The following is a 25,956-nucleotide window of genomic DNA, read 5'->3' as shown; positions in this document are numbered from 1 at the left end:
AAATTACCAAAATAAATCCCCTGCACTGGGCAACATTTGTGTATCACAACAGCAGTTAAAACATGGGTGGTTTTCAGAACTTGAGTCTGCAATTCTACATTAATATACCAGGGAAAGAGTCCCTTTGAACTCAACGGGGCTTATTTCTGGGTAGACATATAAAGGATCACATTTTTATTGCTATAAAAAACCCCCACAGGTGCGTAAGATGTGATTTGATGTTTTTTTCCTGATTGGCATGGCTTAGGGACTAATTTTATTACAGAAGCTTCCCTGCCCATGAGCTGTGCAAGCTCTGCTGTCCATCCAGCTCACATGTGCAAGCCGGAGGGGCAGCAGAGCTTGCACATCTGAGGTGCAGGGAAGTGGCTGCTGCTTCGCTACCCTGCACGTCAGCTGCTAGGCGGGGAGGCATCCTGCTCACGAGGAGACCCTCCCCAAAGCTTGAAGAGAATGTCCTCTCCAGGCTCCCTGCAAGTCAGGAAGACTCTCCAGGATGCTCCCCATTTCCGGGATCCACTTCTGAGTTCCCAGAATTGCATGTGTGCATGTTCCCACACAAATACAGTGGTACCTCGGGTTACAGACACTTCAGGTTACATACGCTTCAGGTTACATACACCGCTAACCCAGAAATAGTACCTCGGGTTAAAAACTTTGCTTCAGGATGAGAACAGAAATTGCGTGGCGGCAGCAGGAGGCCCCATTAGCTAAAGTAGTGCTTCAGGTTAAGAACAGTTTCAGGTTAAGAACGGACCTCCGGAACGAATTAAGTACTTAACCCGAGGTACCACTGTACAGCATGCACATATGGGAAATTGTTTGTATTCATATACATATATGTGTGTGTGTGTGTGTGTGAGAGAGAGAGAGAGAGAGAGAGAGAGAGAGAGAGAGCTGTCTCAAATAATTCGTGATAGCAGGTTGTCACCCATATTAGTCCTACTCAGAGTAGGCCCACTGAAATCGAAAGACATGACCAACTTAAGGTGTTCATTTTAATGGGTCTACTCAAGAGTAAAATTTAGCCCTATGCATATTATCCACAATCTGTATTATGAATTGTTTATTTGTAATGCTTGAATTATCATTTGTCATTTTCCCGTCGTAAGGTATTGGGCAGCTTACTACTTTTATTAAAGTCCCTTGTATCAGTAGCTCCCAAATTCACCCCACCCAACTTGAAGATCGCTGAAGGTCTTGGCAGGTGACTTAATAATTTTTCTGCCTGTTGTAGCAATTGCAAAGCGGTGTGCTAGAGCTTGTATGGCTTTCAACTGTATTCTTATTGCTCCTTTTGTTTCTTCTATATTGAATTCTATTGTGTTATGATTTGCATCCCACAGAACCCAGACAATTCCAAACTGTGATTTGATAAAATACAAAAAGAAATAAAAGGAGAAATAAAAATGCAACTAAAAATCAATACAAATGTTCAATGTGATGGAAGGTCCGCCTAATGTCTTCAACCAGAGATCCGCAGATCTCAAGGACATAGTTTGGGAATCCTTGCCTTACAGTTTTCAGTGTCATTCTGAGGCTTGCCCCTCCCTCTCTGTTGACCCCAGATGGAGAAAAAGCAGCTGTAAAGCAGCACAAACACTTCTTTTAAAAAGTTTTAAAAAACCAAACAAATGCCTTGTGTGACTCTTGCAGGCCACCATAGGGACAGCTACTGCAATGTCCACTGAGCACTTCTAAACTATTGGCTATGAGTCCTGGAAGACTTGCACACCATTTTCCTCCTGGCCTGGGGGTATAGCCCAACTCCAGATAAGATACAGGGGCTGAGGCTGCTTAACAGATTCCTGGCCTGGAGTGTTTTGGGGGGCTGTCGCTGTTGAGGTTTTTTTTTTAAAAAAATTATTTTAGATCTTGTAATTTATGTGGAAATTGTTCAGTCCGGTTGTGTATTTTAAAAAATGTTTTATTTATTGTTCACAACTACTTCTGCTATGTTGTAGTTATGAATTCTTTTCATGCTGTAAGGCGCCTTGAGCGTGGTTTGAACTGTAGAAAGCTGGCATACAAATAAAACTATGTAGGTACATAGACAGTGGTACCTCTGGTTGCGAACGGGATCCGTTCCGGAGGCCCGTTCGCAACATGAAAAGAACGCAACCCACAGCGGCACATCTGCACACGCACGGGCTGCGATTCGCCGCTTCTGTGCATGCACGTGACATCATTTTGCGCGTCTGCACATGCACAAGCGGCGAAACCCGGAAGTAACCCTTTCCGGTACTTCCGGGTCACCGCAGGACGTAACCTGAAAGAATGTAACATGAAGCGGATGTAACATGAGGTATGGCTGTATTTGCAAAGGAGACCACTAAAGATTTCATGCTTTGCAGGGTTAGCCCCCAGTTCTCGTTCCCCTCCGATTCTCACCCCAGAATTCTCACATTTCTGGTTTTCAAATAAATCCCAGCGATGCGGCTTAGGACCCCTCCCCACTTTCTCTCCCTACCCTCATCTCAGACTCCTGCCTCCCCACCCCAGTCCCTTAACTGCATCGAAACCTAACACTGCTCCCCCACCAGTCTCTTTTGCCCTTCCTCACTGAGTCAGTAGACCAGCACGTTTGCCCACAGCTTAAGCCTAATCTCTCAGGGGTGGCAGGAGATTGGGGTTTACGAACAGTAATAAAAATGTCATTTTAGCGAGATCAGTTCCTGGAAGGACTCTGGGAATCCATCAAAGCTCTGTTTGCCAAGCAAAGCGAACACCATTTCCCAATCAATGAGGGAGTAACGAAGGAGAGAGCGTTGCAACCCCTTCTTCTCATTTCACATCATCAATTTTTTAGAGACCCGTCTGGCGGGGGAGGGGGAACACAGGAAGAAAGAGAGGGGGAAATACCGGCGGGGGCGGGGGAGGTGAGTTGCCAACCTTTCTAAAGGTAATGTTTGATATTTTAAGATGTTCAGTCACGACTTCAGGCCCAACTTCATCATACAGGTGGTTCAAAAGCCACATGGACAAGAGTTGCTCGGTTCAAAGCACAGAAAGGCTGGCCTACATGTCTCTGCTTCTTTCCCGTTCCACCACACAAAGCAAGTTCCTAGTCCATATTGGGCAGGGAGGAGGGAAAAAACTGGAAGCACAAGTCAGAGTCTGCCATTTTTGTGGGTATGCACACCTGTGTTTTCCCCTCCTGAGCTGAAGGCGAATGACCACAATACAGAAAACATCAGGGAAACCTTTATCTAAAACCTTATTTAAAAAGGCAGAGGCAGAGGACTATGAAAAAAGCAGCCAGCAGGTTCAGTACCACTGTCTCCTCTACTCAACAGCCTGACCGTAGATGGTCACAAGAGGCTTACAGAGAAATCAATAAAACAATTAATCAATCAGATTAATATGGCATTAAAAAACAACAACCCAAGTTCATAGGTAATCCCCACCCCATAAAAAGGCACAACACAACTCTGAATAGAAACGTCTACATTAAATGTCTGAGGTTCGGCAGGGAGGCGGGGGGGGGGGGCTCTCTGATCTCAGCTGGAAGGGGGATTTACAATAATGAAGGCACAGTTCCTAGTGCACATGAGCTATGTGGTAACTACCAAAAGAGACTCTCACCCGAATAGCAAGGAAGCTACATGGCTGGCAAACCTCCTTTAGGAGGTTATTCTGAAGCCACGACTGAAATGGTCCCCCCTTTCTCATTGCACCCAGTTTGAATGTGCATCCCACCAGAACACAGAATTGAGCATGCCATGGTCAACCTTTGCAAGGAGAGTAGCAACTACTAATGGTAGCTAATATGACAGGTCCCATGAATTGCAGGGTGAGGGAGGGGTATCCAATGTTAATCCTACTCAGAGTAGCCCCTTTGAAACTAAAGGACATGGCTCACTTAGGTCCATGAACTTTAATAGGGCCACTCTCAGTGGAACTTGGTTATATGCAATTCAAAGTAACTTCACCTCTGTCAGATTGGTTCTGTGGGATCTGGAGTATAGCTATACAGTGGTACCTCAGATTACAGACACTTCAGGTTACAGACTCCGCTAACCCAGAAATAGTACCTCGGGTTAAGAACTTTGCTTCAGGTCGAGAACAGAAATCGTGCGGCGGCAACAGGAGGCCCCATTAGCTAAAGTGGTGCTTCAGGTTAAGAACAGTTTCAGGTTAAGAATGAACCTCCAGAACAAATTAAGCTCTTAACCTGAGGTACCACTGTAATGCATAACTTTGCATATTATCTTTGGGCACGTAAAAATCAAATGTATGAAAACCAGTTGAAATTGTCAATTTGTCACCAAGGTTTGGAGTAAGTTTGTTGATTTTGCACATTCCCAATCCATGCTAAAACGAGTATAATCAATCTCTTTCAGATTTTGGGGTTTCTTTTTCTTCTTCTTCTTCTTCTTCTTCTTCTTCTTCTTCTTCTTCTTCTTCTTCCCATTTTTACTTGTTGGCATCCATCTGTCTTGAAAGACAATGGAGTGCGCCTCTGGGGGTGAAGTCAAACCGCTGGGAGAATCACAGTGCCTACCATTTTAAATCTGCCCCCACAATTCCCAGTGCTTTATACGGAGTCAGCCCATTGGTTCATACAGCCCAGTGTTGTCTACACTGACCGGCAGCAGCTCTCCAGCAACTCTCAAACAGGAGGTTTCACCCAGTCCTACCTGGATTGAAACCAGGACCTTCTGCATGCAAAGCAGGTGCTCTGCAATGAAGCCGTGGTGCTTCAAACAGCAATGTAGGAAGGTCCTTCACAGTCAGGCCACTAGTCCATCTAGCTCAGCACTGTCTACACTGACCGGCAGCAGCTCCTCAAGATTTCAGACAAGAAACCATCTGGAGATGCTGGTGATTGAACTCTGGGGCCTTCTGTGGGCAAAGCAGATGCTCTAAAAAGTACCCTGACAGTTAAGTCCAGTCGCAGATGCCTCTGGAGTTGCGGCGCTCATCTAGCTTTACAGGCTGAGGGAGCCGGTGTTTGTCCGTAGACAGTTTTTCCGGATCATGTGGCCAGCATGACTAATCCGCTTCTGGCACAACGGAATACCGAAACCAGAGCAGCACACAGAAACGCAGTTTACCTTCCCACCGGAGTGGTACCTATTTATCTACTTGCACTTTTTGGCATGCTTTGAGCTCACCCCATTGCGTGGATTTGAACCACCGGCCTTCCGATTGGCAAGCCCAAGAGGCTCAGTGGTTTAGATCACAGCACCACCCGTGTCCCCCACAGCCACAAAGGAAAGAGTTAGGAAAACTGTGGTGGTCAAGTCTCCACACGGTCCCCAAAAAGTTCTACAGGAGGAAACACGGCCCTTGGACTGCAAGAAGGGTTTCCATCCTTGCTCTAGCCACTGAGCTATGGGCCCTTCCTAAAGAACAGAGTGAGGATGAACAGCCAGATATTTTTAAAAAGTAGCTGCTCCTTTGGGAAGGGGTTCTGTGAGGCAACGCTGGCTACCAACAACATCGACCAGGTCAAAACATAAATTGAAGCGAAGAGCTTGGGGTGGGGAGAGAAGGCTAAGAAAGAGAGAGAGAGAACTGTGCATTTGGCATCGTTTCCGTTTGATTTCCTGCCATAAACAGGAGAGCCAGCTGCCGCGTTAATTATTCACCATCCTTGGCTTCAACAGCGGAGGAAGAATGGAGGGAGGTTTATGGAAGCCAGCCGGCATTTGGAAATCCTGCATATGCAGACAGCAAGAAAGATGGGGCGATGGAGGAAGGGCAAGGAGGAGCCACCTTTGCATGGGACGCAAAACTGGGAAAACACAGAGGGCGAGGGAGAGAGAAAGGGAAGCGTTTAAGATATTCATGGGAAATGCAGGGCTGGTATCTCTCCCTCTGCAGTCATCCAGCGTTGCATAAAGGTTCAGGCTCTGGCACGGAAGAAGAGAATCGCATCTGCCTTTATGGAGCTCTCAACTGCATAAACTGCAAGCACCAATATGGGTTTGGTAATGTAAGAGCCTCTCCCCTCCCCCACCCTTGATATCTTGTGCCACTGTTGATGGTGTAGAACACAGCCAAGAAGATGCCTGCCAGTCAATTATGCCCAGTCCCACCAAGCAAATCCTGAAGACTGCAGAATTCGGAGGGTCACTGCTTCCTTGTCCGTAAAATGGGATGTGAGGGGAGAAATCATATTCCATATTGGTTGTGTGCCAATGGTTCCACAGCAGAATAGAAAAAGGAAAAGGGGGGGGGGGAGTGGCCTTGGGATCAAACTTTAGAAGGTTTCTTTCTGGCTCCTCCTGCTGCTGAAAATGGGCCTGAAAGCAGTGTTCTCTTGCAGCCAATAGAATATGTTGCTTTTTGTGACTGGTAGTTGTGTTTGCAAATTGTGACTGTGATGTTTGCAAATTCACTCTTGGGCTCAAAAAGTTCAGCTACCCCCATGCTGAACCATAGTAGCAGGATGGAAAGATGTTTCCGAGATGCCCAGGAAAATATGATTTTGCTTCTGATTTCAACTAACCATAGTTTAGTTGCAGTGTTCAGCTTAACTGTGGTTAAAGCAAGAGGGTGGAATTCATTCTCGTGCCGAGGAAAGGAGGGTGTACATCTAGGAACATGAAGCTGCCTTATACAGGGTCAGACCGTTGGTCCATGAAGCTAGGCGTTCTCTGCATTGACTGGAAGTGGCTTTCCAGGATTTCAGAGATATGGCTCTCTCAGCCCTACCTGGAGATGCTGAGGGCTGCACCTGAGACCTTCTGCATCCAAAGAAGATGCTCTACCATTGAGCTTTGGTCCTTGCCCTATATAGGGTTGGCTGCTGAAAGCTGAACTTGGTTATGACAGAGTTAGCACAATGGCATTTCACCTAAACCTATTAGAAGGTTTTAGCTGGTTTTAGAAGGTTGTTTCTAAACAGTTTTTGTGAGTTTTAATTGTGTTCTGTTACCCTGCTTGCTGCCCTGGGCTCCTTCAGAAGGAAGGATGGAATATAAAATATAATAATATTTTAAGAAACACCACTTAATGATGCAATAGTAAAAAAATGTTTTTCACCACCCCCTCTTCTCCTGCTAAAACTAAAAAAAAAAAGGATTACATTCTAAGATTATCAAAAACAAAAAGACTCCTAACCTTTTTTGGCCCGCTGAACAGTTTCTGCATTAGAGTGGACGTAATTCTCGAATTCAGTCTGCAAGATGGTGGCTCTGCGTCGCACTTCCTGGGGGTCATCGCTGTGGAACTTCTATAGCCGACGAAGAAAGTGGGGGCAGGGGAAGAAAAAAGAATGAAGCAGTTTTGAAAGAAATTTTATACCCAGTTCCTCAGTTCTGTTTATTCAGCTTATGAATCGCTCTGTCATGGGGACAGAGATATGGGAAATGCACAGTAAAAACCATTGAAACGAAACATCTATTAAAACAGATCAAATGTACCAAAAGTGTTTGCCAATTAAGGAAGTCACATATTAAATGTCCCAAGCAGAGGCCACCCTTTCCAGGTTACCAGACTTCCAGGGAAAAAACAGATCAGTTATTTAGTATTTAAAAAGCTTTATGAGCTGGCTGCCTTTCCAATCAATTTTTATCATTATCAGCCCAAGCTGAAGAAGGTGGTGGGACAAATAAAGAGGTTCCCCTCTGCTGATCTTAATGCCTGAAAGTATCAGTAGGGAAGAATATCTTTCAGATATTTGAGGCCAGGGAGGCGAGGGGTGGCCTGGGGAGATTCCTGAGGGCCAGAGAGGGACCCAGAGGGCCACATTCAGGGCCTGTGCTCTTATCCTTGAGTTTGCACTGATAGCCCCCAAGCTCTCTGGGGTTGCAACTCCCCTCCCCTTCCTGAGATGTGAATGAAGCTAGCCAAATTCAACCATACAGCAAAAATGTCTAAAACAAAGAGCCCCTTCCCCAAAAACCTGCTGGATATTCAGAGGAACACCATGAAGGTTGGACAGAGCCATCATGGTCTGTATGATTGGCAGGTGAGATGATGTTACTGCTGCTGCCACTAGGGGCTGCTTGGTTAGCGGTGACCTGTGTCAGGCCCTTCTCAGTGGCTGCTCCCTATTTGTGGAATGCCCTCCCTGTTAAGATGTGCCTGTCTCCATCAGAACAAGGAGGAATCTAAATGCATTCCTGTATCACCCAGACATTCAGTGGCTGAAATACACTGCTCCTGGAGTCATGTGACCACTGTTAACTGTTTTTAGAACGCTTAAAAAATTATATTATTGACGCGTTTGCTGCTCTGGGCTCCTTCAGGAGGAAGGGTGGGATACCAATTGAATCAATTAAAAATAATATATTACACACACACACACACTCTTACACTCTTCTCCTGAGCTCATCCTAGGGGCAGAACTGACAATCTTCGAGATGCACACCTTCCAACATATTTCTTCTTTTCCAGAGCAAAACCCCCTCACAGATCACCTTCCACCTTTCCAAAATAACTTACATGGCCTTCAGCATCCCTAACCATATCTATGGTGCAATTTTACATAACATAGCAACCTGTCAGCATCTTTGAAGCCAATCTACCAAAGACGGTAGCCTCCCCCCCCCCATCTTCCAGTCCTTTGCTAAATAAGCATTTATGCCATTATTAACATATTCCCTGTTAAATCTGTGTCTCTCCCATGCCCCCCACAACACCATTTTTTGGCATGCAACTGCCAGTATTGTTAAGAGGAATGGAAAGATAAAAACCTTACGGAAGTAGAAAGAGGAAAAGGAAAAGAACATATCCAACTGAGGTTTTGCTCAGAACAGACTCACTGAAATTAAAGCACCTAAATTAGTGATGGCTGTTCATTTCTGTGGGTCTGCTCTGAAGTGGCCTAGTGGATTGGGCAGCTTGAAGAGGATGGTACAGATTTATGGAGGAGAAAGCTATCAATGGCTTCTAGCCACAGTGGCCATGCTCTGCCTCCAGTTGGAGGCGGCAATGCTTCTGAACACCAGTTGCTAGAAAACCACAGGAGGGGAGAGAGCTACTATGCTCAGCTCCTGCTTCCAGGCTTCTCACATCTGTGTGGCCACTGTTTGAGCAGGATGCTGGACTGAATGGGACCCCTTTTGGCGTGGTTTAGAAAGGCTCTTTCCATGTTCTTCCTCCACCATTGGTGGCAGTTTGCTTCTGGATGCCAGTTGCTGGAAACCGCAGGAGGACGAGTCCTTTGCGCTTGTGGGTTTCCAACAGGCATCTGGTCAGCCACTGGCCTGATCCAGCAGGCTCTTCTCATGCTCTTATACATCCCTATGTAAACAAGTGCAAGGAAGGTTTAGCTAAGGGTTTTGCAGTCTAATTGTTAAGCAGTTTCCATTTTGTCTGAATGGTTTTCTTACATAAGCATTTAATAAAATGCTAGTGTTTTTGGAGAAGGAAAACTCTGTTCCTAAACCTCCGCTGCCTTGCAACTACAGTGGTGCCTCGCAAGACGAAATTAATCCGTTCCGTGAGGCTCTTCGTATAGTGGTTTTTTCGTCTTGCGAAGCAAGCCCATTGACAGCTTAGCGGATTAGCGCTATTAGCGGTTTAGCGGCTTTTAGCGGCTCAGCTTATAAGCGGCTTATCAGCGGATCAGCTGATAAGCGGCTTAGGGCTTAGGAAAAGGGGGGGGGGAGGGAAAAAACCCCGCAGGAACTCGCAAGACATTTCCGTCTTGCGAAGCAAGCCCATAGGGAAATTCGTTTTGCGAAGCGCCTCCAAAACGGAAAACCCTTTCGTCTAGCGGGTTTTCCGTCTTGCAAGGCGTTCGTCTTGCGGGGCACCATTGTACGCTTGTTCATGAGAAAGACTTTGAGAGGAAACCCTGAGGAACAATCTGTACCTGCTGCCCTGTGGGACATCTTCAGGAGAAGGAAAGGTTAAGGAGGAAACCCTACACAAATCTGGAGTTGAGTCCCTAAGACAGTTGGATGGTGTCTTGTATGCCTCCTCCCGGCAACTCCTGCAGCTAAGCTGGTGCAAAATGTATTGCTCCGCTTTCCTTTGGACAACATCAGTGAGGCTGAGAGGGGGTAATTGTCATCTGGACAACCCAGGACCTCTACACACACTGCCCAGGCTTGCACCCCAGAGAGTCACTTCATTACTGCTACAGCTGCAGAAATAATGTGTGAGGCAGCAATTATGAGCTACCGGGCTCTGCAGCCACAGCAGGTGCTATGATTCTCCAGCAGTTTGACCCTCAGAGGTGCAATCCGTGGTCCCTCATGATAGACAGAAGTGTGTGTCACTCACAATATAGCTGCGGAGCGACAGACAATATTTTGGACTTCATCTCCCAGGACCCCCAGCAGATGGCATGGCCACTGACCAGGGGGATGAAGGAGGTTGAAGTTGAGCAAAAGACAGTGGGCTACTCCTGTAGGAAGGCACGCTTCAACCAAAGCTGAACACAATTTTAACAGTTCACATTGAGTGCAATGGGGAATGGCCAAGTAGGAGCTTAACAGTTCAAAGGTCGTAGCTTGGTGGTAGAACATTGTGCTTTGCATGCAGACAGTTCCAGGTTCACTCCCAGCATTTCAAGGTAGGGATGGAAATGCCCCCTGCCTGAAACCCTGGAGAGCTGCTACTGGTAAGTGTAGGCAATACTGAGCTAGATGGACTAATATTCTGATGCCATATAAGGCAGATTCCGATGTACATGTCTCCAAAAGTAAGTCCCACTGAGTTTAGTGGGGTTTATTTCCAGGTAAACTAGTATAGGATTGCAACCCAAATCCTACTGATTTATCAGGAGGACTTTGAAGTACATGATTATTGGCTGCATTTTGCCTGAACTAAGCATAAATTTCTACTCAGGAGGGAGTGCATATTTCTGAGCCTAGATCGGGATTTGCAAACCATCGTTTGTGAGGAGGCTGCATTAACTGTGCCAACTAAATCTAGATTGCTGGCTGGTCTCACCAAAAGTGGAAAAATCTTTACGCTCTCTGGCACTTCCAATTCCATATATTCCAAAAAGCATATTCTGTGGCAATGGCTCGAGGAGTATGCTTTTAAATGGGCAATTTCTGTGTGGCGTTTACTTTGTTTACAATGCAATGCTGAAAACCAATTCAGATTTCAAACACCTAAGGGTGCTTGGTTACATTGTTTAGCAATGAGAAAAAGTCTTGCAATATATACCAAAATATGGAGTTAAAGGGGTGGAAGTGTTAGATGTGCTGCTGCTGCTGTTGTGGTGTGTGTGTGTGTGTGTGTGTGTGTGTAATTAAAAACAGAATGTGACAGTTCATGAGCAGAATAAATGTACAAAGGGACCTCCTCTTGGGCAGTGCCCCATATGTGGAATTATCTGCCCTGTTCAAATTAGTGGTGACAAACCTGTGGCAGCTGGTGCCTATTGGAACTGGCAGGGCAGAAAGCCCAATAGTAGAAGGAACCAGAGGCAATGAGAAGCAGGGTCAGCCCCATCCTCTCCTCCTTGCTGAATTCTACAAGGGGCCACACTGAGGCTAAGGAGGAAGAAGCTGACAGGCAGAAGTACCACCAGCACTGGAAGTAAGAAGGCAGGCAAGCAGGTAGGGGCTGTTGGAGGGAAGTCTGAGGTTGGCGTGGCAATGCCTCATTTGCCCTAATGGACCAGCCTTCTTTTCTACGTCCCTACAGGTGCTGGACTCAAACTCTCATCAGCCCCAGCCTGTATGGTCAACGGTCAGAGATGATGTGATTTATAGTCCAACAACTACTAGAAGGCCACAATCTTCCCATCCTTAGTTCAGATAATTTACCCCTTCTGGCATGTGACCTGTTGAGGGTGCTTTTTTCCAGCAAACCTTTGTTTTTAACAGCTGTTTAAAGTTATGATGTGTTAGTCCTGACTTTTTAAAAAAAATGTTTTTACTATTAATGTTACCGTTATGCCTTTATCTGCATACACACAATGGGTTGTCTCCAACTAAGTTCCACTCAGAGCAGACTCACTGAAAATAACGAGCCTACATTTCATAGGATTCCCAGACCTCCTGACGGCAACAAAACCACAACATGGTTTGCTTGTTTAGTGGATATATATCCCACCATTTCCGCCCTCCAAGGACCTTAAGGTGACGTACATGGTTCTCCCCCAACCTCATTTAATCCCCACAACAACCCTGGGAGATAGACAGGTCATGGGCCAAAGGGCAGGGACAGTGACCTAAAGTCAGGCAGTGTGAGCTTCATGGCCAAGTGATGATCCAAACCCAGGTCCTAGTCCAAAACTCTACCTGCACTGCACCACACTGGTTTTTACAAAAAGTCATGCATATTGATTTCAGTGGGTCTACTTTGAGTAGGACCAGTTGCAACCCAATGTTCTTTTATTTATATATATGAATATATGTCCATTTATGTACTTCCTTGTGCATTCTGGTGGACAAGCGACATACAATTATTATTTTTAAAGCGAGTCAAGTCTCAGCTGTTGTGAAACACCAAAAACTTCCTTTCCTTCTCTCCCCCTGCTCCCCCCTCGCTCTTCGCGCACACCACCCCGATCCACCTTTTTTCTTTCCTTAAGCCTCCTGGGTGGCGAGAGAGTGTCACCCTCCTGCCATCTTTTTAATATGAATGTGAAATTAAGCGAGTTGCCCTTTCCCCCGGTGGACAGAATCCTCTGTTATTAAAAAGTAAAGCACTTTAATAATGAAAAACTTTCCCCCCTCCCCTCTCACCCCCCTCCCGGTGTTTTAACTGTTTAAAATTAATGAGAAGGGCAGAACGGTTGTCAAAAGCGTTATTGAAAGCGGGCAGCGAGGACGGCATAAACCCCGAAAATCCCTCCAGAGTGTTAAATAAACAGCGCTTCAGCCCTCTCCAAATCCCTCTTATGGTTATTGTATACATTCTGTATCTGAGCTCAGAATAGATCTGAGCACCAGGGAAGGCAGGAAAGGTTCCCGAATTCCAATAAAGGCCTCAAATTAAAGACAGCCCGGCGCGAATTCCAGGAGAAAATTAAAGAGACCTCAAACTTAAGTGACAGGTGACTTGCTTCTATGCCACAACTGTCTGGGGATTTAGTGATAATATGGCAATATATTACAAAGGACTCCTCATTCTCTCTCTCTCTCTCCTTCCACACCATTCCTCTCCCTCTCCCCCCCACCAAAAAAATCTTCCCACCTTTTAGGTTTCAGAATGAGGCATCTCTCCTTTTTCCAGAAAAGGAAGGGAGGAATACTTGTTTATATATATCTATTTAAAAAACAATTTCATCAAGGGTGTATACACACACACACAAACCCCTATGTACAAGCAGGTAGAGAAGCAAGTTTGGGGGTCAGAGAGAGACAAACAAACAGGAAAAAAAGAAAAGAGAAGGAAATAGTGCGGGGGGAGATACAACACATTAAAAAAAGAAACCCACGCCACTAGCATCAACCCCCCGCCAACACACAGTTCCACCATTCTCTTTATACATCTTCTCATCCCCCCCCCCCCGAGCGATTTTATTTTTAAAAACTGCACTCTAATGGGCATGTTTTGATTTCTGCCTTCCAGGGTGGCTGGTCCGGGGAAAGGAAGAAAAATCTAAAATTAAAAACTGACTCAGAGCTGAAAAGGGAAAATATGCAGGACACAGACACACAAAGTACTACCTGCCACCCTGGAAATAGGGTAGAGTTGTAGCCAATGACCACACCTGTAACCCTCCCCCTAAAAAATCCCCCCCCCCCACGTTTGCTGCATTCGCACTTGACCTCAAACTTCCAGGTATATGCTTGACACATCATAGGCGCACACCTAAAGAAATACTGGCTAAAGCTGCACTTAACACTGCAGGAAAAATAAACACAAGCACCAAGTATTCACATTATGGTATGAACCTCTACAATAGGGACCAGGAACCTGCAGTTTAGGGGAAGGGCCACAGCTTCATGGCAGAACATTTGCCTTGCAAGTAGAATGTCCCAAGTTCAATCCCCGATATCTCTGAAATCCTGAAGAATTGCTGCCGGTCCACATATACAATACCGAACTAGATGTTCAGTTGGTTCTGACTCAAATTAAAACAGCCTTTAATTCAGAAACATGAGGACTAGAAGCTTAGTTCAGGGAGCACCATAGCTCAGTGGTAGAGCACCTACTTTGCATGCAGAAGGGGCCCAGGTACAATCCCCAATGGTGTTGCAAGCTAGGGCTGGGAGAGACTACCAGAAACCCCAAAGGCGCTGGCAGCCCATGTATCCAACACTGAACAAGATGGACCAAGGGTTTCACTCAATATAAGGTAGCTTTATATATCCTAAGGGGGAGAGAGGCCACAAAGCAATGGGAGAGCAACTGCTTTGCATACAGACGGTCCTGGGTTCAATCCTTGGCAATCTCCAGGTAGGGCTGGGAGAGACTCCGTGTCTGAAACCCTGGAGAGATGCTGCCAGTCAATGCAGACAACACTGAATGGGATGGACCCATGGTCTGACTCAGTATAAAGGCAACTTCAGATGTTGCAGGGAGGCCTGGCCAGTGGTCCAGGATGGTGGGAGCTGTGGAGCAACCTCAGTCTGGGAGGAGCCTCGGTTCCCCATCCCCAGTTTAAAATCATATGTCAGGAAGCTGCAGTTCAGGAATGGGAAACCAGTTATGGCCTGAGGACCACTCTTCCTTCTGGGCAACCCTCTAAGGGCCACATGCTAGTGGTGGGCCGGGTCAGATGCAAAAGTGGGGAGAGCAACGAATGTAGAATTTACCTTTCTACAGCAGGCTAGTTTTTGCACACTCACCCATCTGTCCTTCGTCTAGGTAGACTGAAGAGGGACTGTCAAGGAACTAGGTCACATCACAGGACACAGCCAGGCAAAAACACCTGATGCAGGTCCAGTAAGGAGTGTAGCTTGGCCCCTGGACCTGAGTCTCCCCACCCCTGCTGTAGCTGGACCCTGCATTCATACCCTGCTGTGATCCGTAAGTTAGGATAAATGCCTGTTTAGATACAGCCTCCCACTGGAAAGACTCCAAAGGACCATCTCTGATGGCATTTGGGGTTCAGCTGTTTCTGAGCACCTAATGCAACACAGGAGGGTTGGCAGAGGTCAAAATAAATACATTTACTCTGAGAAGAAGAAAAAGAAGAGGAGGAGGAGTAGTTTGGATTTGATATCCCGCTTTATCACTACCAGAAGGAGTCTCAAAGCGGCTAACAATCTTCTTTCCCTTCCTCCCCCACAACAAACACTCTGTGAGGTGAGTGGGGCTGAGAGACTTCAGGGAAGTGTGACTAGCCCAAGGTCACCCAGCAGCTGCATGTGGAGGAGCAGGGACGTGAACCCAGTTCACCAGATAACAGGTCCACCGCTCTTAACCACTACACCACACTGGCTCACATAATAATATAGCTATATATATCATGATAAGGTGTGGTCCCTGTATATCAGCTAAGTAAACAGACATGACATTAAATGTAAAACCTCCAGCCATTCATGCTTACATTCAATGATTCAGTTATTGGATTAAGAGTCCCTACTCAACTTTTCTTTTTAGATGCGACTGAAGTAAGCATGTAACCATGTACAGGTTTTGTTGACGCTATTTTATTAAAAAGTCCTCTACTATAAATTTGTCTAATCCTCTTTTAAAGCCTTCCAAGTTGGTGGCCATAGTTTAACTATGCGCTGCATGAAGGACTTTATTTGTCCTGACTATAAAAGGGAGGCATCTTCCTTCCAGTTGGTGGTGGGCAGGAAGCAAGGTGAGAACTGCAATGCCTTCTCTCTTGATTTTTTGTTTTTTAAAGGGATACATACAAAACGAAGATTTTTGTTTTTAGCAACTTTTTGCCCTGCACCTTCCAAACCTCTCTCTCACACACAGAGCATGCCCCCCACTCGGAGCCTCCCCCAGCCTGGCAGAAAAAGTGCAGGCAGATCAAATGTATTCTCTTTGTAGGCCGGTGAACATTCACACACCCAGACGCGGCCACATATATATTTCATGTGCCTAAAGATAAAAAATACATTTTACAGGTGCTTTCGGCATCTTTTCCTCCATCAGCTCCTCAGAGAAGTCCAAACACACACACACACACACACACACACACACACACACACTCTAAAGGGGTATTTATAATGGACATCAGTGAAGACTTCTGCAAGGAGAGAAAGCTATGATGAGGTTCATTTGGTAAAGCCTTATACACTGAAAAAACTGGAAGCACAAAAAGAACTGGAAGAAGGCAGAACACTCAGTTTCCAAGTTGATCAGCTCTAATCAGCACAAAGGGCCAGGAAACTTATTCTCAGTGGCTAAAAAAGGTCCCTTTCCATGCTGACTGGGTGGCTCTAGGATACCAGGGACAGGGACCCTTGCGCAGAAATAATAAGTTTCTGATCTGCTGCAAGGTCAAGGTCAACTTTGGAACACAGCTCTTCAAGGCAATCCCCAGTAGCTAACAATGGACAACGTGTATCGATGCTAGTCATTTGGGCCAAAAATAAAAAAGCCACTTTTGCAATGCCTTCCAAGCCTCATCTCCTAAACGGAGTTTCTGACTCACCACAGATGAGCAAGCAAATAGTTTGCTTTACACCAAGGTTGGGGAACCCTTTTCATCCTAAGTGCTATATTCCATTCTAGGCAACCTTCTAGCAGCCCCTTGCCAGCAGTAAGCAGAGGGAGAAGCAAAAGTGGGTGCAGGAACAAATGATAATTCTCTCTCTCTCTCTCTCTCTCTCTCTCTCTCTCTCTCACACACACACACACACACACACAAAATCCTCCATCCAGGCAAGCTAAAGGCATTACCAGAGTCCATGGACACATTCCAGCCAGGTAGAAACACTTAAGGAAGGTGTGTAGCAGGGAAGACATTTACTAATCTTTCCCACTATACCTTCCTCAAACACTACCATCCTCAGGTGATGAAATGTCAAATTTAGATCCCACTCTTCACCATTAACTGATTGCAGAGGACTTTTTCTGTGGAATCTCCTCACCACAGACGTGTGGCTGCCACCTTCCCATACAGCTTTCAGTGAATGCTGAAGATGCACCTCTTTGCCAGGCCTTTGACACCTGAAAAGTGTGTGCTTTCAGGGCCCACCTTATTCCTGGGACTGCAATTCATTTTAGACTGTTTTAAATTTTGAATTTTGAATTGCTGTAACCAGCCCCAGGATCTGCTGGTAAAGGACAGGTAATAAGTTTAACAACAGGAAGACGAGGAGGAGGAGAACCCCCAGACTGTGAACCTGGTCCTTCAGAGGCCCATCTCCCTCCAGAACAGGTCATTCACCTAATCCTCAAACCCAGGTTTAAGTGAAGAGTTATAAGAGCAGAGCTGGTGGACCAAATGTTAGGTCCATTCTCATCGAGCATCCCAGGAAGTAATGCCTCTTGTGACTAGGCGAAAGGACTGCAAACCTTTTAACTTTCCTCCCTAGAAAGGAAGGAAACATGGAGGGAGAGAGGGGTTCCCTCTTCCATAAGAACTCACCTTATTTCCCCTCTGGCTGCCCTTGAAACGGTCATCTTTCATCAAGCTGGACAGGACAGATTCCATCTTCATCTCTGAAACACTGGAAGGCGAAAAACAAGGGATGGAAAGATCACTCATGTTTTGTTTTTTAGCGCATATTTTATTAAATCATGGCTGGAAATGGCACTTTAAAAATAAAATAAAATAGTGCTACATCAAGGGTAGCCCAAGGTAATGTCATTCGGGTTCTGCTGTGCTATAATGAAGGTGTGTAGCTTCATTTTTCAGCCTGAGAGCCACATTTCCCTTCTGGGAAACCTTCTGAGGGCCACATGCCAGTGGTGGGCGGAGCCATGAGTAAGAAAGCAATAAATATAAACATTACCTTTCTACAGTATGCTAGTTTCTATAGAAATACACTCTTTCTTTATCCTCCATCCAGGTATTTCACACAAAATAGGTAAAGGTACCCCTGCCCGTACGGGCCAGTCGTGTCCGACTCTAGGGTTGTGCGCCCATCCCACTTAAGAGGCCGGGGGCCAGCGCTGTCCGGAGACACTTCCAGGTCACGTGGCCAGCATGACGAAGCTGCTCTGGCGAGCCGGCACCAGCGCAGCACACGGAAACGCCATTTACCTTCCCGCTAGAAAACGGTACCTATTTATCTACTTGCACTTTAGAGGTGCTTTCGAACTGCTAGGTGGGCAGGAGCTGGGACCGAAAGACGGGAGCTCAACCTGCCGCGGGGATTCGAACCACCGACCATGCGATCGGCAAGCCCTAGGCGCTGAGGTTTTACCCACAGCGCCACAAAATACCAGGTGCTTAATCTATCTATTATCACAGGGCGGTTTACAACATAAAAACACATTACATAATGGGGGGTGGGGTGGGGACAAATAGCTTACTCTCTCACACACACCAGACACATTTAAGAGGGCATAGATTGTTTCATCAGCCAAAGGATTGGGAGAAGAGGAATGTTTTTGCCTGGTGATGTAGGTTATTTAATGAAGGTGCCAGATGAGCTTCCCTGGGGAGAGACTTCCACAAATGGGGAGCCACCACAGAAAAGGCCTGTTATCATGTTGTCGCCCTCTGGGCCCCTCATGGGGGTTGGGCACAAGGAAAGGGCCTCAGATGATGATCACGGGGTCCAGGCCAGTTCATATGGGGAGAGGCAGTCCTTGAGGTATTGAGCTCCTGAGCTGTTTTAAGGCTTTATAGGTCAAAACCAGCACTTTGACTTGGGCTCAGAAACTAATTGGCAGCCATTACAGTCAGGTCAGGATTGGCATTATATGATCAAACCATCTTGCCCTGGTGTTCATGTGTTCACACACACACACACTCAATCCAAAATGCCCACGAGCCTGTAAGGCACACCAATATTGTCATCTCCCTATTGCAGATGGGAAGGACCAAGAGAGAAGTGTAGGGAAAGTAGCTACAGTCCTTCCTCACAAATGAGGCCAAAATGTTTACCTATGGTTTCTGAATATTTCCCTTTTTGTGAGGTAGGAGGGATGGAATGTCTTTGAAATGTGGCTATTGTTGAGGGTTGCTAGCACTGAATCCCACAACTCCTGCTTTAAGTTCAGGCTAGCCACCAAGACATCCCCTCTCTTCCCTTCCTCCTTCCAGCAATCCTTCTGAGGACAGACCCTGCATCCATTTTACAGAGGGCTAAGAACCACCACTGATGGCAGCTTGGTCGGTTTGCTGCTCATCAATGACGGCAGGCGCACCTGCAGGCTTAAAAAAATTACAGATTCATAATACAGTGGTACCTCGGGTTACAGACGCTTCAGGTTACAGACTCCGCTAACCCAGAAATAGTACCTTGGGTTAAGAACTTTGCTTCAGGATGAGAACAGAAATCGTGCTCCGGCAGAGCAGCAGCAGCAGGAGGCCCCATTAGCTAAAGTAGTACCTCCAGTTAAGAACAGTTTCAGGTTAAGAACGGACCTCCAGAACGAATTAAGTTCTTAACCCGAGGTAGGTACCACTGTAATTCCTTTTTAATATTATGAGAGGCAAATGACGTGTGAAAAACAAAATTGTTCACAATTCCATATAGTCAATAATCATTTAAGTTTTTTTATTATTTACTCATTTCCTATCTCACCCTTCCTCCCTAAAGAGCCCAGAGCAGCAAACAAGAGACCAATCCATAAAACCCTCACCCAGTTTTGTGGGTATCAACTCAGTGCAACTGGGTTTTGTAGTTGTTATCTGAACCTTGGATTATCTTCCATTAACCTTTTCCATAAGACCATGACAGCATTTTGTACAATCCTGCCTCTCCCCCCCCCGCCCCCCAATTTCTCATACACACACACACACCTTTAAAATTTAGCTTCCTTTTGCATCCACATGGAATGAAACTGACATTTCAAAGGAGAAATAGACAAGGAAAGTGGAGGGGAAGTCAGCACTAAAGTGTAATTTTTCTTTTGCTGTGTGTGTGTTTGCTTATGTCTCTCTTGGTTCCTTCGATTGAGACTTGCAGTTGTTTGGGGGTTGTGGGGGAGACGGGTTGAAAAGGATTGCATTGTTGTAAGAACAGCACAGGGGCTTCCTCGCTGACAGCTCATCAGACAATTGCTTTATTTCCTAACAGCTGCCTAACGAAGTTTATAAAAGAAAGCGGATCCCCATGAAGGCATGAAGCCGCACGCGCGCACACACACACACACACACCAGCTTCAGCCCCTTTTTCTGTGACGTGCTCCCTGCTGAGTGAACGAAGTTCGCTTATATGCAAGGTTGCAAGCTGGCAGCATGCCAAGCGTGAGGAGAGAAATGGCAGGGGTAGCAGGAGTAATTTTGGGGGAGGGGTGTTATCTTTATATCTCCAGGAAATCACTGTCAAGTGGGGAGGTGGGGGGAAGGCTTTGACATTTTCATTCACAAATGTGTCAGAGCAGTGGGGAAAACACCACTTCTTCTTCTTCTTCTTCTTCTTTTTAAAAAAAGAAAAGCGCTCTGCCATTCATATCTTAATTTTATGACTTAATATAATCAAGAAGAACCAAAAGGGGGTTATTGAGATCTAGCGCAGTGGTGAGGAATGATGGATCTGGACCATGTTTCCTCAGAGGGCAGTCCTGCCAGGTTTGGTGGGCCTTACTTACCCATATTAGCCTGTGCCATGAATCACAAAGTTGTTGGTTTGTCTCTTGCCTCTGCTATGAACTCCTAAGAATATAAGGAGGGCCCTGCGAGATGAAACCCAATCGTCTGTTCAGTTCAGCACTGTCTTTCCACAACGGCAATCAGATGCCTCTGGGAAGCCCACAAGCAAGGGCATAAGGGCACCAGCCCTTTTCTCACTCCTGATTCCCAGGAACTGAGCTAGATGAACCAAAGGTATGGTTCAGTGTAATGCAGCTTCCCATGTTCCTATTTAATGCAGCCCTTTATAAGGACTATTGTGTGGGGAAGGGCTGCACCTCAGTGGTAGAGCACCCGCTTTGCATGCAGAAGGTCCCAGGTTCAATCCCCAACATCTCCAGGTGGGAGAAATACTCCTTGTCTGAACTCCTAAAGAGCTGCTGTCAGCTAGCACAGGTCCTCAACGCAGGGTTGTCCACACAGACAGAGTCTCTCTTCGTAATGTACTTTGCTGTACCGTCCATCCAACACTGCCAAGGGCATCGGTTGGAATCGTAGTTCTGTAAAAGCGATTCTTAGTACGGCAAGTGGGAGCTTTGTCAGGTATCTGGCTCAGGCATGCTCCATTTTGATAAGTGGGAACCATGGTGAGCTCTTGGTAAAAGCAATCACGGTTAGATCCCTTTCTGCATCGGACCTAAAGAGACAGTCTCTTAAGTGCCTCTTACCCATCTTCATGGTCACCTGAAGACCTTGTAATTGATATTGGGACAAGAGGCGTTGGGTGCCACTGTCAGCTAGCGTAGACAAAAGTGAGCCAGAGGGAGGAGCAAGGGTCTGACTCAGTACAGTGGTACCTCAGGTTACATACGCTTCAGGTTACATACGCTTCAGGTTACAGATTCCGCTAACGCAGAAATATTAGCTCAGGTTAAGAACTTTGCTTCAGGATAACAACAGAAATCGTGCAGCGGCGGCACAGCGGCAGCAGGAGGCCCCATTAGCTAAAATGGTGCTTCAAGTTAAAAACGGACCTCCAGAACAAATTAATTTCTTAACCTGAGGTACCACTGTATAGCAGTTTCCTAGCTAACATTTCGTCCTGCAAGAACATTCTGCTGCTAGAAGCCAGTCTTGAACAAGATAAAGGGGAGGGGGGTTTCCCGTGTGAAACTGCTGAATTACAGCTTATCAAGAAGTTCAGTTCCATCACCTGTGGCCTGAATCTGTTTTTAAATCCTGCTATAGGTATTCATTGGTTTACCAATGTCTGTATGTAAGCGACGATGCTGCTTTCTGAGCAATGACTGTATATAATTTTACCGAAAATGTACTAGAAAGAAAGAAAGAAAGAGAGAGAGAGAGAGAGAGAGAGAGAGAGAAAGAAAGAAAGAAAGAAAGAAAGAAAGAACTTATTCATGCAGCTCATAGTTAAACTATGGAATTACTCCTGCAGAAGGGAATGGTGGCCACCAACTTGGATGGCTTTAAAAAAGCATTGGGCAAATTCATAGAGAAGAATATTGACAGCTATTAACCAAGACAGCTATGCTCTGCCTCTGCAGCTGGAGGCAGCAATGCTTCTGAGTATCAGTTGCTGGAAACCACATGGAGAGAAAGTGTTCTTCTATCCAGGTCCTGCTTTCTGGTTTCCCACAGGCAACTTGTTAGCCCCTGCAAGAACAGGATGCTGGACTAGATGGGTCATTGGCCTGATCCAGTAGAGCTCATTCTATGTTCTTATGTACATTTAAGCTTTATCACAGTCTGTGGGTTGCATTACTCAGAGCAAACTCACTGAAGTTAGTCACGTCCATCAATTTCAGTGGGCCTACTCTGAGCAGAACGAGCACTTACGACAGTCTTGTGTTTCCTATATTGTATAATATATCCATATGATAACACTGCTAACATCTTCTCTCCCTCCATCCACGTCAATGTATCTGTCAATATAATAATAGTATTTCATGCATCCAATGAAGTGGGCTCTGGTCCACAAAAGTGGTACCTAAATTTGCTTTTTTCCTCTTCCCTCTCCATCACCTTTTCCTTTTGTGTTGCATCTTTTAGATTTTAAATCTTTGCGAGGGAATGGTCATATTTTAGTTGATTATATGTAAATCGTGCTGGGACTCTTTTCACCTGAAGAGCAGGACACAAATGCTCTAAATAAATAAAAAGACTAACAAATTTATTACAGCATAAGCTTTCATGGACTTAGAGACCACCTTGTCAGACACATAAAGCAATTTGTTCGCGTTAGTTAGCTCAGAGCAAATTGCTATCCGCCATGAATATGCCCAAATCGTATTATTACTGTTGTCAGTTACATCAGTTCATTAAGCTTATTAGTTTAAAAAGAGACAAGAGGCAGGCGAAAAAAGAGACACGAGGCAGGCGATCAACCTTTCAGAAGGTGGCGGAACAGCTTTGCTTTCAAAGCACAATAGTTTATGCGCCAGACCAGCACATGGCCATTCTTCTGCCTCGTTTCCCACACTGAAATTGTCAGGATAAATTTCCACCAGGCTCCATTTATGAACGGAAAGGGCAATTAGATTTGATGCCACGTGTTGCCCTGGGCTTGGAACTGTCTATCCGGATCTGATCTGTAATCCATTAAGCCCACAGCCTGCTATCAGTCCCTTCTTACTTACACACAGGGATAATCCAGTTCCACATAGATAACTATCACACAGTAAGAAGCACCTACCTATCCTAATTAGGCTCATAGATTCTGAAATGAGGACTTTATAAACACTCCACTAACCCAAGGTCCTGTCCCACAACAAAGAGGTCCTGACTCTTGTCCGCTTAAGATTTCCCCCCAGTCCTCCTGGGAGATACTGGGAGCCTTTTCTAACTGGGGTGGGGAATTTTTTTACAGCTCAAGGGCACATTCAATTCTGGGCAACTTCTCAGAGGCCTCATGCCTTCTCAGAGGCCTCAAACAGGGCTAGAGGCAAAAGTGGGAGGAACAACAAATGCAAAAATTCACCTTTGTACAACAGGCTAGCTCACACACTCTTGCTCACCCCTCTCTATTACTATTGCTGCCATTGATAGTAATGAAATCCCAGCATTATCTATAGAAATTGTGGAACACTTTAAAGCTACTGAACCACCTAATCCTATACACTATACAGCAAATTGATTATCCTAGGCCAGTTTATCGAGCCAAACAGCACCATCTATGAAGAAGAGTGAAGTAGCAGCAGGCTTGGTGAGATCTCAAGACTTGCAGGAGTACAATAAATATTTAAGAAGAACCCCCCCCCCACCTCTAAACACACACAGGGGGCAGGGAATTGTGGCGACTGACTCCTGGTGGGAAATGGTGGGGAACTGAGACCGAGTGGGGAGATGGAATGGATTATAGTGGTAGAGGACATGGCTGACTGGCTGGCACCCTGAACAGGAAATCACCGCACTGCAACTTTTTGTTGCAGGTTTCACTTATATGGGGAAAAAGTTACTGCATCAGCAAAGATGGGGCCTCCCATCAACAGAAAAGCTTTACACATACAAATCCAGAAGGCATAACCCAACAAGTCTCCTCCTCTACCACATGTTGTAACTACTGAGTACTCTTTTCACTTTTTACTCAGTTATGAGGCCACCTCCTATTCTGTTTTTCTTCCTATTCTGCAGCCTCTCTCATACCTCCATGTTCATCTTTGTCCCCATATGCACGCCTCCCCTGCTGTCCTTTTCTGCATCTCCTCCTTTGCACTCCCCCGTTTTCATCTGCACCTTCTCCCCCTCCTCTTTGCCTCCTTTTACCCCTTGCAAACAGACCACCACCGTTTCCACACCACCTCCTCCCTATTCTCCTACATCTGCAGATTTATGTTCCTACAAGTTTAAGATGAATAGCATCTTAAAAGCAAGCTCGTTCAGTTAGAGAAGGCTAAGTGATGGATGGTGTACATACATGAGTGTTTGCTTGTTAATAAAATACTTGCTGTAAATTACTACATTCTATTTGGAACTTCATCTTGAAGGCAACATTTGCTACCAGGAGTGAAGTAATATTTTAGCACTACTTTATCACTCACCCATGCAGCAGCTGAGGAAAGCAAGAGGGGGAGCTTTGAGTAAAGCAGGGACGGAAGGACAATGAGAAGGGAAAAGTTGCAGTACAGTGGTACTTCTGGATGTGAACGGGATCCGTTCCGGAGCCCCATTCGCATCCTGAAGCGAATGCAACCTGCGTCTGCACGTGTCGCCACTTCCGCGCATGATGTCATTTTGAGCATCTGTGCATGCGCGAGCGGCAAAACCCGGAAGTAACACGCTCTGTTACTTCCGGGTCGCCGCAGAGCGCAACTCAAAAATGCTCAACCTGAAGCTACTTCAACCCGAGGTATGACTGTTTAAAACAACGGCAGAGGTTTTAATAAGGCATGGATAGAAAAACACTGAGAGGAATAAAGTGGTGGTCTTAAGCAAGATTTCAGCCCAGCTAGAAGGGAACTGAGAACAGCTTTGTTGTGTGAGCTTTTTGGTGTTGGTTTCTGTGTTGTACCCATCTCCACTATATCTCCTTGTTAAAACATTAAAAAAATAAATCAGTATTTCTTCCTCCCCGATCTATTCAAACCTCTCCTGTTGTTTTAAACCTTATCGCTTCCATGCAATGGTCTCTATTAATGGGCTTTTAATAACAATAACAATTAATTATTATAAGTAATCGGTTGTGTCTAACTAAGTTCTACTCTGCATTGCCCCACTGAAATTAATGGGCCCACATTAGTCATGTCCACCAATTTCAGTGGGTCTACTGTGAGTAGGACTAGCACTGGTTTCATCATTATCATCATCATCATATCATCATCATCATTTCTCCCGTATCAGTCTCTACAGCCACAGCAGGCGCTGCAACCTTCCATTTGCTTGCCTTTACCCCCAAAGGCACACTCCTCCATTGTCTCCCGAGACACAAAGATGTCAACCAACTGAGAATTTCATTAATTCTTTTTTTGTAATGAATTTTTTTTTTTAAAAAAAATCTCTTTGAGAATCATACTTCGGCTGTCATTAAAAACATCCTGCTAAAAAGAAGGTAGCAACTACCATCCATTTGTAATGAGACACAGCAGTGCAGATACCTTATTATTGGTTTAGCTAGGAAGTTTGGTTGGAGAGGAGAGGAGTGCGGGAGGGGGGGGGGAAGTTTGTGACTCACTTAATCTTGCAAGAAGCCAAGAAGTTGACATATTCCGCCTCTGAAGGTGCAAGGATGAGCAGGCTGTTCCCGTGACTGCCAATCCGAGCTGTCCTCCCAACACGGTGGACGTATTCAGCAAGCGAAGCTGGAGGATTATACTTTAAAAAAGAAAAAGAAAAAGAAAAAATAATGTGCGAGAGAGAGAGAGAGAGAGAGAGAGGAAGTTTGGAGAGTGGAGGGGAAGAGAAGGAATTAGCAGATTGCATGGGTGGTTAATTATCAGAGAGAGTGCTGTGTCTGAGGTCATTTAGAAAAATAA

General features: G+C 45.6%; 1 protein-coding gene across 2 annotated transcripts in view; it reads right to left on the bottom strand.

The window, feature by feature from the left end:
• Positions 1–25,956, bottom strand: part of DDX31 (DEAD-box helicase 31) — a 67,162-nt gene that overhangs the window by 10,902 nt on the left and 30,304 nt on the right. For both annotated transcript variants that reach the window (XM_079961296.1, XM_079961297.1), the window contains exons 16-18: positions 25,656–25,795; positions 17,369–17,450; positions 7,072–7,183 (exon numbers count right to left, since the gene is read on the bottom strand). In XM_079961296.1, the coding sequence (XP_079817422.1) occupies positions 7,072–7,183; positions 17,369–17,450; positions 25,656–25,795 (334 nt within the window). The remainder of the gene's footprint in view (positions 1–7,071; positions 7,184–17,368; positions 17,451–25,655; positions 25,796–25,956) is intronic.

Source organism: Podarcis cretensis, assembly GCF_951804945.1.
Source record: "Podarcis cretensis genome assembly, chromosome: Z".
NCBI classification, from domain to species: Eukaryota; Metazoa; Chordata; class Lepidosauria; order Squamata; family Lacertidae; genus Podarcis; species Podarcis cretensis.
This window is presented reverse-complemented; position numbering and strand designations above follow the sequence as displayed.